Source organism: Anguilla rostrata, chromosome 4 (assembly GCF_018555375.3).
Source record: "Anguilla rostrata isolate EN2019 chromosome 4, ASM1855537v3, whole genome shotgun sequence".
Lineage (NCBI taxonomy): Eukaryota > Metazoa > Chordata > Actinopteri > Anguilliformes > Anguillidae > Anguilla > Anguilla rostrata.
In genome coordinates this window covers 18,117,874-18,130,071 of record NC_057936.1, presented here as the reverse complement: position 1 = coordinate 18,130,071, position 12,198 = coordinate 18,117,874, and the positions used below count along the sequence as shown (strand labels likewise).

The 12,198-nt window shown below is 39.3% G+C and overlaps 1 protein-coding gene across 1 annotated transcript; it reads left to right on the top strand.

Moving 5' to 3' along the window:
* The first annotated feature begins 93 nt into the window (after window positions 1-93).
* LOC135252699 (nuclease EXOG, mitochondrial-like) lies at window positions 94-11,200 on the top strand. Its single transcript, XM_064331081.1, has 6 exons — window positions 94-347; window positions 2,063-2,215; window positions 5,208-5,347; window positions 5,490-5,566; window positions 5,971-6,085; window positions 10,226-11,200. Exons 1-6 carry the CDS (start codon window positions 221-223, stop codon window positions 10,682-10,684), a joined length of 1,071 nt encoding a protein of 356 aa, XP_064187151.1. The 5' UTR covers window positions 94-220; the 3' UTR covers window positions 10,685-11,200.
* The last annotated feature ends 998 nt before the right edge of the window (window positions 11,201-12,198 follow it).

Below are 12,198 nucleotides of genomic sequence, written 5' to 3'. Positions count from 1 at the left end.
GAATTTAAACTTGCTGGGGTTATATTCCAACCACCAGATGGCAGTGTAAATATTCTCAATGCGTTCAACTAGATACGTCCACCCCGTGAGCATTTGTTGACAGTTCGGCCTGGTCATGTGCAGGGTAAGGGAAGGAAATAAAGATGCTCACAGTTCTGTCAATGGAAATCAAGTGAAGTCGCATCTTACTTTTGAAAGCTTACGCAGATAAGTTATAAAAATGAAACTAAATGTCAAATCGCTGCGTTTCTTCGGTGGGTTTGTCTGTGGGGCAGCTGCAAGCACTGCATCGTGTGTTGCAGCCTTGAGCATTTACAAGGAAAAGATCTTTCACGGAAAAGAGGAGGGTGAGTTAACTTAGAACTAGCTGGCAACGCCGAATTTCGATTGCAATTAGTTCACCAGCACACGACATGAGCACCTTACATGTTCGATGCTTTATATTTCGTATATTTATGTAGTCTGTAACATTAAACCGGCTGTGTTTTTGAAGCTCACTTCTTGGTCTTGCTGAGACGCTTCTCAATAGCGCCAGTGCGGTTGGCTCCATTTTGGGTGTTTCAGCCACCCTTTTCAATGTAAATCTATGGTAAATACGGTAAAAATACGAAGTAAACATTGTTTTCCTACAAGAAAATGTAGTCGCAATATGTGTTTTTTCTTCATCCAATGTCTCCCCATGCGCGGGTTGGTTAAGTTAGTGTGCTATTTGGATGAAATTGTAATATTTTGTGGAGGAATCAGAGACAGTCGCATCACTATCTAGTCACTGTACCTCACGCGCTTACTGGAAGACCGGGGAATTGCACTTTATAACACTTCTGCTTCTCATGACTGATATTGTCCTTCTAATGAATGTGTCGCCATTCATTTTTCGATTAGTTATTTAATTATATTAATGTTTAACGCTATTTTGTTGTTTTCCTTTACAAATGCAGGAAGTAGACCCAGGCAGTTTAGTGTCGAACTCGAGGATGCATATCATTGCGCGACTTCTGATGTGGGCGTACCTGTAGACAATAACATTAGGTTGGTCGTAGAAATAGTGTTGTATTACTACTAGCTAGCGAAACTAAAAATGTCTGAGGACGAAATAAATTGATGGTGGCAACCTTATAACAACAGCCAGCAAGCTGTCTAACTGTTACCGTAGACATCCTATGTATCACAGACAGACGCGATAGCGCTTAAAGCAGCCTTTAGTACCTACCTCGAGCGGTTCGACCAATGATGGGAAAACCGTGGGTACAGCTCCAGGCTTCAGACGGCCGCCTTGGTAGTCGGCGGCTTCAAGTGGTCGCTGCATTAAGTAGGCAGTATACTTAGTCCTCGTTTGCGAACTTCTTCGACTGTTATGTTGGGGTGTCTGATTACATCCAGCCATATCGGGCACAAAGTTGCATCGCGTAGAAAACTATGAAAATGTGCTTTCAAGGCAAGTTTAACGGGGGCATTATAACAACAGGGTACAATACACCTCATTATAACACCGATATCGCATCAAACAAAAGAACGTTAGTTTGTTCGATTTCAACGCTAAGTTAACGGAACGTTTTGCTTGGCTTCTCGATTTTGCCGCGAAACGAAATTGAAGAAGAAGAAAAAACCGGAAAGCGTACTGCTACGTGGACTTGCGCTAAAAAAAATAGGTCTTTTTTTCTAACGTTAGACATTTAAAATGAAATAACTAATCGAAAAATGAAGGGTGACACATTCATTAGAAGGACAATATCAGTCATGAGAAGCAGCAATGTTATAAAGTGCAATTCCCCTTTAATGCCCAAATAATGGTCCCGCTTTTCACTACTGCGCCTACTGCCCCATTTCCTTTCTGGCTCCAATTTGTAGAACATGACGGCGCCCACTATCTGCACGACAAGGAACTCTTAAGTTTGATTTCATTTTAAGTATACTGCCGCCTTTATATGCGGTCAAGTGTAGTGCAAGCCATAGTTAAATTATACTACCCCAACGTAAACGCTTTGATGCTTTACTTTTGTCACTGTGCAGCTAAATGATTTCCACTGCCATTCCATGTATGTATTATCTTTTATGGTATTAGTTTTAGAGCCATCTGCGGGAGTTGTCGGACGATATGGCTTTCCCTTGACGGGTGCTGACATAAGATTTTATGCCAATCATACGCTGTCATATGACCAGGCCAGGCGAACACCAAGATGGGTGGCAGAGCACATATCAGCTGAGAAATTGTATGGTAAGTGAGACTTTTGGAATTGCATTTTTAAATGTATTATTATTATTATTTAATTGTTTAAATTTATTTTATTTATTTTTTGCATGGCATTGTGTATCCACAACAGCACAGGGGTGGGGCATTGCTGAACAATTGAACTAAAGTACATCATTTAGAATGAATAAGACAAAAAATGTATAAGGGGGAAATAAACTGAATTTTCCCTTCTCAGATTTCAACAGCAACATTTTGAATTTTGTAATAAGACTAGAAACTGCTATCAAAACAAGAAAATACAGAAAATCATTAATCACTTCAATTCAGGGTACATCTGGCAATACTACACAAAACCAAATAGAGTAAACCAATGAATGATGTATTCAAATTGTTCTATTCAAACTATTACCTGCTAGACCATTACACCACACCAGAAGATTCTGATGCTTTTCTGAGGAATGTCTCCATACCAAAACTATCCAAAACATTGGACAGCCTAGAAAAAACAATCACTCTGGTTGAACAAAGAAGAGCACTTTTTCATGTCACATAATAAATCACCAGGAGCTAATGGATACCCATTAGAATTTTTGAACCAATTTTGGCCACTTCTTGCACCCTTGTTTCTGAGAATAATGACAGAACTGTTCTCCAGTTCATTTATCCCATACCACACGAATACTACTCTCATTATACTTCTACTAGAACCAAACAAAGCCACTATGTTCTAGTTATTGTCTATTATCACCCCTCAATTCAGACATTAAAATGATATGTAAAGTATTTTCAACTCAGATCAAACTGCCTTCATCTCTTCACCGTCCACCAATATTTTGGTTTTGGCCTATATTTCATCAACTGGATAAAAAAATACAACTCCTCCAATGCATCGGTAATAACCAATGGACACATTTCTAAACCATTCCAAATACATAGAGGTTCCAGACAAGGATGTCCACTATCACTACTACTATTCACACTTTTCATGGAACCCATTGCAGCATCCATCAGACAAAATAATAATATAACAGGAATACAGAACAAACCATACCATCATGCTTACATGCTGATGATCTGTTCTTATCCATTAAAAAAAAACTCTGCATCCTCCCTTCTCTCAGTCCATAGTCTTGTCAACAGGTATGGCATGGTATCTGGTTACTCCATGAGCTTGTTCAAATCCAACCTGAATGCTGGAGGCCAGAGATCTGCCATTAAAGTGGATTACCTCAAGGATCAAATTCCTCTGAATCCCCATCTTACCTAATTTAAATGAACTCTCTAAACTCACTTTCACCCCTTTGCTTTAAACTATAAAAGAAGATTAGGAAAGATTGAAAAGACTACCAATATTTATAATAGGCTGAATATCAACAGTCAAGAAGAATGTCCTTCCCAAAATCAGTTATCTCTTTTCCCTGACCCCTGAACATCCCCCTTCAAGCTGGGTGTCCTCTCTCAATTTCACAATCAATTCATTTTACTGGAGAAAGAAGACTCCCCAAATCAGATTGTCTACCCTCCAGAAACCCAAATCACTTGCAGGTCTTGGAGCACCACGTTTTTTAGAATTATGTTCTCTCCACTCAACTACAGTACATACAAAATTGGACAAAAGAAGCAAACCCATCATGTCAGAGCAGTCAATAACCACTGAACTGATCATCAAGGATATACCTTTCATTGACAAATCCATTAAAAAAATCACAGCTGCTTTCAAGCCAAAGCCATTAGTGCACATCTTACAAGCCTGGTGGAACGCAAACGCAATCCCCCGGAACCCTCTGCTCTCACTCCGATACAGACAGATACAATATTCCAGACAATTGTTACTTTCATTATCTCCAAATAAAAGAAACGATAAAGAGTACAGTTGATACCAACTACTTTCACAATCCCATTCAATCGAGAAATGGATATCAGACCTTATACAATACTCTGACACTCAATGGCAAACCTTGTGTAATAACTCCTTCTCCATGACCTGCAATTCAAAGACTCAACTTATACAGTACAAAAGGCTACATATAGCTCACATCACCCACCACAAACTACATCTTAAGGGATACTGAGAGGGCAACATGTGCTCACACTGCTCAAACATAATGAAGAATTTCTTTCATGTACTTCTTTGGCTTACAATTAATGCTTCATCACTCTGACACTCTGTCGAATCAATTCATTGTCGTTCAGCTGTCTTTGCCTAGCAACTTTATCGGGCATGATCACTTGCTGTTTGTATAGCATCCCTATCAGCCCGTCTTTCTAACTGCTGGGTGACGTTTCTACAGTTCAGCCATCCCCTCAATACCAAACATTTATACTCGTATATAACTAATGATTGCTCAGAAGGTTATATTACTTGGCTGGAAAGGCAACAAAACTACCCATAACCCTTTGATTCAATTTATTAACGGAACACTCAACCCTAGAAAAAACGTTCAGCAACGCTAAGGGCTCACTTTCTGCAATTCCTTGACAGTGGTGTGTCCTGTCTTGTATTGTTTGTGTTCTTCTGTTCTTTTCACCAAAAGATTGCATGGTGCAAGTTTTTATTCTTACTTCCTCTTTTGCTTTTGTGCGTTTCGCTATATAGGTTTTTTGTGCGTTATGGGTGTATAATGGAAAAATTAGGAACAAATAACCTATTATCAAAAGCATGCATACTCTCAAGCATAGCATTCATAAATCAATCCACCTTTTCCCCTCTCCCCTCTGTCCCCCAGTCTGTGTCCTGTCTTCGTTTGTCCATGTCTGTCTATGTCTGTCCCCTCTGGTTGTTCAGTCTATGAATGTCTCACCTATCACCAATATTAATCTGCTGAATTATTTTTATATTGATTATATTATAATTAAAGTATAATTGTAAATAAAAATAAAGTTGACCTCTGAAAAGGGGGGGGAGGGGGGTGGGAAGAAGAAAAAGAATGAATAAGAACATCACACTACAGAGTGGAGCATACATAGAAAGGGTAAAAAGAATTGAAAATACAAAAGGGGATCTTTATCTTTTCAGGGAATGCTGACCGAAAGCGTTGTAAGTTCAAGCCGGATCCCAATATTCCTGTTCTCTTCACGGCACGCAACGAGGATTACCTGGGCAGCGGCTGGTCCAGAGGCCACATGACCCCTGCGGGGGACAATAAGTACTCTGAGGTATCCCATCATGCTCTTCTCATGCCCACACCTGTGCGGCTTGGATTACGTGCTCATCAAAACTACATTCTCTGAAATGACTCTTACCGTTGTCTTGATGTCTGTCATTGTGACTGAAACTGAAAATCATTTTGCTCAACAGCAAGCAATGGCGGAGACGTTTTACCTGTCCAACATAGTACCGCAGAACTTTGAGAATAACTCCGGCTTCTGGAATAGGTAGGACCTTAAAAATATGAGTAACCTGCACTGTCTTGTTAGGCACAGATAATTATTTAAAGGTACAGAGTTTTATGTATAACAGTGCAGTCTAATCTGAATATTTTTTCATAAATACAGTTTTATGATTAGAATTCAAGTTTCAGAATCGTTAAAGGTCAAATTTACAGATTTAAATTGATTTATTTGTTTGTGGGATTAGTGGGATTTTTTTAGTTCAATTTCTGAACAAATTTGAGTTCAGATGCATTGTTTCGTTTTACAAAGTCATTAAAATGTGTCATGTATTTACCAATCTTGGAGTGGAAAAAGAAGAATTTTTAACAATATAAATAAAAATAAATGAAAATACTTGGAATCATTTTGAATGCATTTTTCTTATTTTAAATGTTTTGTATTTTCAGACTGGAAATGTACTGTAGAGACCTGACAAAACGATTTCAGGATGTGTGGATCATTTCGGGGCCTCTTGTCCTGCCTGCAGTGGGGGCTGATGGGAAGAAAACCATATCCTATGAGGTGAAAGATGTTACATTGTGATTATGATATCCCCATGCACAAAACCATTCAGAAGTCAACCAAATGTTTATAATAATTTGTAATATTTTTATGCTGCAAAAAAACAGGCTAGGGCAAGAACATTTGTTCCACTTGCTTTGCCTTTCTCAGTATTGTTTTCAATGCTTAACTGTCTAACTGCATGACACTGCGGTATAGGCCGCAATTCCCTTAAGCATGATTAGCATGACTGTCTGACACATCATTGACTGGTGATTGGTGGGTGATTGTTGGGGTGCATTTAGAGGGAACCTTAGGGACCAAGACAGTCAAACTTGCTGATGTTTCAGTAGAAATGTTGTCTTAAGTGATGTCGACACAGAATTCAGTGGGAAAGATGTTCTCCGCTGTGGACAACAATAGCCAGAAAAGTATACTCGAAGATTGTGATATTTAAGCATTAATTCGAAGTGCAAGGTAAAACAGGTGAGTGATCACTGCAAATTTCATCCAGGAGTGAGAAGCCAATTTAGAAAAAAGACAATACGAAGTTCTTTTTTTTTTGCATGGAAATGAAAAGGTTTTTACAGCAAATTTGCATTAGGTGGCGATGTTGGCCCTGAAAGAACCTTGTACACCAGCATGAGACCATACGACTTGCACACACATGCCCAACATAAACTGAGGAGTCTCGGCCCTATTTATTAGGAACTGTGCATCCAGTTTTATTTTGCAGTATCTTACTGTACAGTATGTGGTGTGCTGAGGTTATAGCAAAACATTGTTTTCTTGTACATTGATTTTATGTCTATTAGCATTTTACATTGTTACTCAAGGTAAAATCTGCAGTGCTTCAGATGATGTGTAACATATTTTTGCAGTGCTAGCATACCGTGTGTGTGTGTGCATGCTTGCATTGAAAATTGCTGCATGATTTTTATTCTCAGAAAATTGGAGAAATTCCACAAGATTAATTAGAGAAATATTTAAAGAAAAAGGGCTTTTGTCTTCCATTGTGAGTTGTATTTTCCTAGCCTTTTTCCTGGGGAGCCTTTTATAATGTAACCTTGGGGATCATCAAATTTTGGGATCATATCACAGTCTTGTTTTTCTTGATCTAGTTCACGATAGGGATGGTGATACAAATAAATTCTTTAGCTTTGAGTCTGTTTTTCTGTCGTGTTGCTTAGTTACATTTTCTCTGCCAATGCCGTAAGCATATGCTTCAATTAAAGAGATTGTTATAGTATTAGCTGTATGTACAATAATATGCAGGTTGGTTTGGAACCTTTGTCATATATTCTTTAATTCAGTGCATTTAGCCTACCCTGTGATCATGACCAGGACAGTGTAGTGCCATCTGTTTCCTCCAGAGGGAGCATTTGTTACTGTTGATTTCACAGGGAGAGTTTTCATGTCTCTTTTATGGCTGAATAGACATGGACAGCTGCCTGTTACCCGTCACAAATAGCCTCTCACAAGTAGCCATGCTACTTTCAATCAGACAAAGTCAGGGGCCTGGGAGTCTCTGCATGATCTGGTTTCCTGATTCCCCACCCCCCCCCCGCCCCCTTACATTTGTGCATGATAATTCCTTTCAGTGAGCTGCACCAGGTCCTGTCACCTTCGAGGGATTTGGTTTTAGGGAACCCCACAGACGCTAGCGCCGTTGCCTTGGCAAAGCCGGCCTCCCATTAATGAACAATGCGCCGCGGTGCGGTATCTCGGTCCTGCAGGCCCCATCAAACGGCGACCCTTTGACTGCTTTATCGTGGGCAGACATGCAATTCCGTAATCAGCAGGGCTAAGTCTCCACTTCTGAAGGAGGCCCAGAGTGTCAGAGCTTGGAGAATTAAATGCTGCAGTTGGAACTTCGCCACCTGGGGTAAAAGCCATAATGAATGTCCATGCTCTTGTAACTTTCTAAGATGACTCTTTCTAGGCACATTTTTTTTAATTGGACGTATTAGTTTTTTATTTAGGGAATTTCAGTTATTACTGGAGGAGACCGATTAATAAACCTACTCTGAAGATTTTTTTTTCAGAAATCATTCTTTTGGATTTCATAAATGCTTTTTCCTCAAAAAAACTAAGTCATTTGAGGTTTTAGAAATTTTCGAATAACTTTTCTAATCCATTTTTATGTACAAAATTGAGGGACCTTGCCGTTATTGAACCAGGACAAGTACACATTAAATGAATACAGCAATCTAGCTGTGGCCAAAAAATCTGAATGGACTGAATGGAAAAATCTGATCCCATCGAGTCCGCATGGACCAAAATCCCTAAGGAATGGCCCCAGCACCGTTGAGATTTCAAAAGAACGTATGTTTGTTGCATCCTCATGACAAAAACACAGGGCACACCAAAGATTTCGGTCCTCATGGGGGAACTCGGCTGGATGAAGGGGGGATCATTAAGTTGGAGGCCTGTATTGATGGCCTCTTGTCTGCTGCTGACCAGATGACTGATCTCAGCTGAGTACACAGGCCACATTTCATTTGTCTGTCAGTCACATGCTATGAGGAAAACCGTATGGGATGGAGGACTTTTATCCCACCCTCCTACTTTTCTCACATGTTGGCCATTTCATCAGTCCCCCTCATAGCAGGACACCTGACCATGTTCCTCCCAGTGCACCGGAGGGTATGTCTCAATGCAATAGGATACTGTAAAGTTTCTTTTTTTTTGTCTTTTTGCTATTTTTGTGGTACACTGCTAGTAGACAACATGAGCATGGATGTTTAGACAACTCCTACCTGCTTGCAATTGTTCATCAATGCCATGTTAAGATTAGATTATATCATCGTGTTTCTAAGATGCTTAGAAATGATGATGGCACGATTCTTTACTGAATGGATAATTTGACAAATTTCCCAATGCTGGTTGTAATCAGTAACTATCAGCCATATGATCCTACCATATAACAAGGAATTAGCATAGCATATCCTTGGTCATGTGTAGATTAACATATAGCCTATTAACTGCGACAAATGGGAAAGGCAGACTTTGAAAATGTGCTCATTTGGTTTTGGTAAAAGGATCTGCAAAAAAATCTAGATTTATTTTATGAAAACAGGAAGAACCCTGAGTATGGTAATAAAGAGGCACATTTGATTATAATCTTCTATTTAATAGCATGTTTTTATAACTGATGTTTTACAGCACAATAAAATGTTAGACTAGCGCATAAACAGTATTTATGTTATTCATAACCATTATGAGATTGTCATGGCCTGTGGCATATGGCTTCAACAATTACTGGAGAGTGACTCTGTCAGGCTTCGGTGCGATAGCTCTCATGGCCGAGGTCATTTTTAAAGCTGCTCACAGAGCAATTAGTGCGCCAACTCATCTGGGAAGGGATGAGAGTGACAGCCCCACAGAGTGTGTCCCGACTACCCCCCAACACACACAACACACACACACACACACACACACTCAGACACACACACACCCACACTCAGACACATGCATACCCACACACACACACACGCGCACAGACACACACAATCTCATTTCTCTTTTACAGTGGGTCAGGTGCCAGCTCATTTCACAGAGAAAACCATGAACCCGCCTGAAATATAATTAAATGGTGTCAAGCAGGGCCATCTGGCTGGCGTTTGCCCACTTTTCCCTAGTAAATCTCTTATTTAAGTTGTTATTAGTGACAACAGCTTTTTGGCGAGTGTAAGCACCTCCTCACTCTATCTTGGCCAGTGGTGATGGACTTTCTGTGTATTTGTTAAAACATTATTGGGCACAATGTCAAGTGTTTTATTTGTTAATTTTTTTTTTTTTTACTTTGAAATATTTAATAACATGCTGCATGGGGTTTTGTAACTTTTATTTCAAATACCATTAGGAACACATTGTAGATGGATATGATATTTACTCCATAAATTAACTGGGTATAAAAGTGTGCTCTTTTTTATAGTCTAATAATTTGGCTGAAGTCATAAATTGAAGTCATGTTGTATCAGGGTACGAGTATGATATGGTACAGTTTGCAAAACCTTTGCCTTTAACTCTGTGAGCTTATGGCTCTTTATAGGACCTATGGTGAAAAATGCAGTTTGAAATCCACAGTTATGTGTACTGTATTCATATTCATTTTACTATCACTGTGCACATTTAACAGTGCATATTTCTCTTGGCCAGGTAATCGGGAAAGATGACGTGGCGGTCCCCACTCACCTGTTTAAAGTCATCCTCGCCCAGAGGAAAGGTTTCCCATCAGAAACACTGGCTTTAGGAGCCTTTGTGGTACCGAACCGCCCCATTGGGTTTAATCACCCCCTGACTGAGTTCCAGGTGAGTCTGACGGACCTGGAGAGGATGTCCGGGCTGACTTTCTTCCCAAAAGTGAACCGGACCCGTGTCCCCGTAAAGAACCTCTGTAACCTGGACTCCTGCAGGCTAATGAGCTCTAAAGAATTCAGCCTTTACATAGCCACCCGCAAGATCGGGAGTGCCGGAAACGTTTTCAAGCTTGACAAGGCGATGTCGGAGCTGAAAGAAGCTGGCATCACCCCAGATGAGTACCTGCTCAAGCTCTATGAAGCGAAGAAGAAAGAGTTTGCATCTAAAGAAGTTCCAGAATACCAAAGAGGACATTGATGTAAACAGGACGTGATTAATTAGCTTCATTTGGAGATTCAGCATTTTTACACTGAGATAGTGGGTGTAGCATTACATGGTTGCCAACATGCTGTTTTAGCTTTTCTGTTGTATTAATGATGTGCATAAGGGGATACCTTTTTTACAGTCCAAGGTAGGGGATGTTTTTTAAAGTTTGGTTTCATGGTTTCATTCAGTTAATTGTGGCATTGCATTCATTCCTGTTATCTTGCAGTAGAACGAGATGGTTGCATATTTATCTACAACAACAACCAGCGGATTATGAACATGTAAAACTATTGTTATGGACCTTTCATTCTGGAGTATTAATTATTTTTGTCCTGTTGAGCTTTACCTGTCCCTGGGAAAGTGGATGTAGTAATTCAGTGGGGTAATATAGCCTACTTCTATTCAACTTTTATGTTAACATTGTTGTTTGTTTAACTTCAGCATTCATTTTGTGACATTTGAAATGTTTTATGAAGAAAGAAACTACTGATTTGGTGTCATTCTTAATATGTCTAAGAATGTTTTTTCGGGTAGAATGACTGTAAACTTATTCCTCTAAAAAGGCTTGTCCAATGATTAGGAACAATAGATTTTTGATTCTGACATTTTGAGACTGTCATATCGGCCTGCAACTGGTATGAATGATTACTCACCACTGTCACTGACTGCTCTACTTTTAAAATACCACCGACCCTTTGGTGCGCCAGTTCCACTAACAGACGTATGATTCATGCATTCTCCCGTGGTAATGGTGCATATTATGGTTCCATATTTGTGCTGAATATGGACTTGGATGGAAGTGTGAAACACAAATCCATTCTTATTTTAGGGCTGCCTTTCTGCGGTAAGGTGTCGGAGCATAGAAAAAAAATATTAATGTGAATAAAACTGTTTGTTTTGACATTTGGATATTTTATAAATAAATATACACTCTTAGGTTTTACAGTACCAAAACTTTGATGATCCTGATCAAAATGAGCTGTGTCCCAAAGCATTGATTTGTTTGTGTTTCTCAACTGTTTGACAACAAAATTTCCAATTACCTGTGAAAGGCACTGACATTCTTGTTTCAAGTTTCATAATTTTTTTGTTTTTAGGTTGTCCCAATTAAGCTGGTAAGATATAAAATCTGTAAAACATGATATTTCACCACATTTGGTTCCAGAAAAAAGCACTGAACAAAACATTCAAGTTGGAATTGGATCCAGAGCTGATATAGATTCTGGATTTCAGTCTAAACAGCCAATCATCATCATCAACAACAAAATAATGATGAGAACAGTCAATTCAGCAATGATTACCATTGGTTGTATTTCAACAATTCTAATGGAAAAATTGATGTTCAAGAGAAGTAGTGCTAGGGATAGAGAACCCAGTGCTAGAACTAGGTTTTATGGTTCACAGGAGCACCATGCTATACTATAGTTACAATGTAACACTATATTATAGTTACATTGGTTATGTATAGAAAGCTGATTCAGGTGCATAAATTCTAGGAGCAATTA

Coding starts and splice junctions, on each gene's coding strand:
- LOC135252699 (XM_064331081.1), top strand. CDS start 221: ATGAAACTAAATGTCAAATCGCTGCGTTTCTTCGGTGGGTTTGTCTGT. Junction 2,216..5,207: donor ATCAGCTGAGAAATTGTATG/GTAAGTGAGACT, acceptor TTATCTTTTCAG/GGAATGCTGACCGAAAGCGT. Junction 5,567..5,970: donor AACTCCGGCTTCTGGAATAG/GTAGGACCTTAA, acceptor TTGTATTTTCAG/ACTGGAAATGTACTGTAGAG.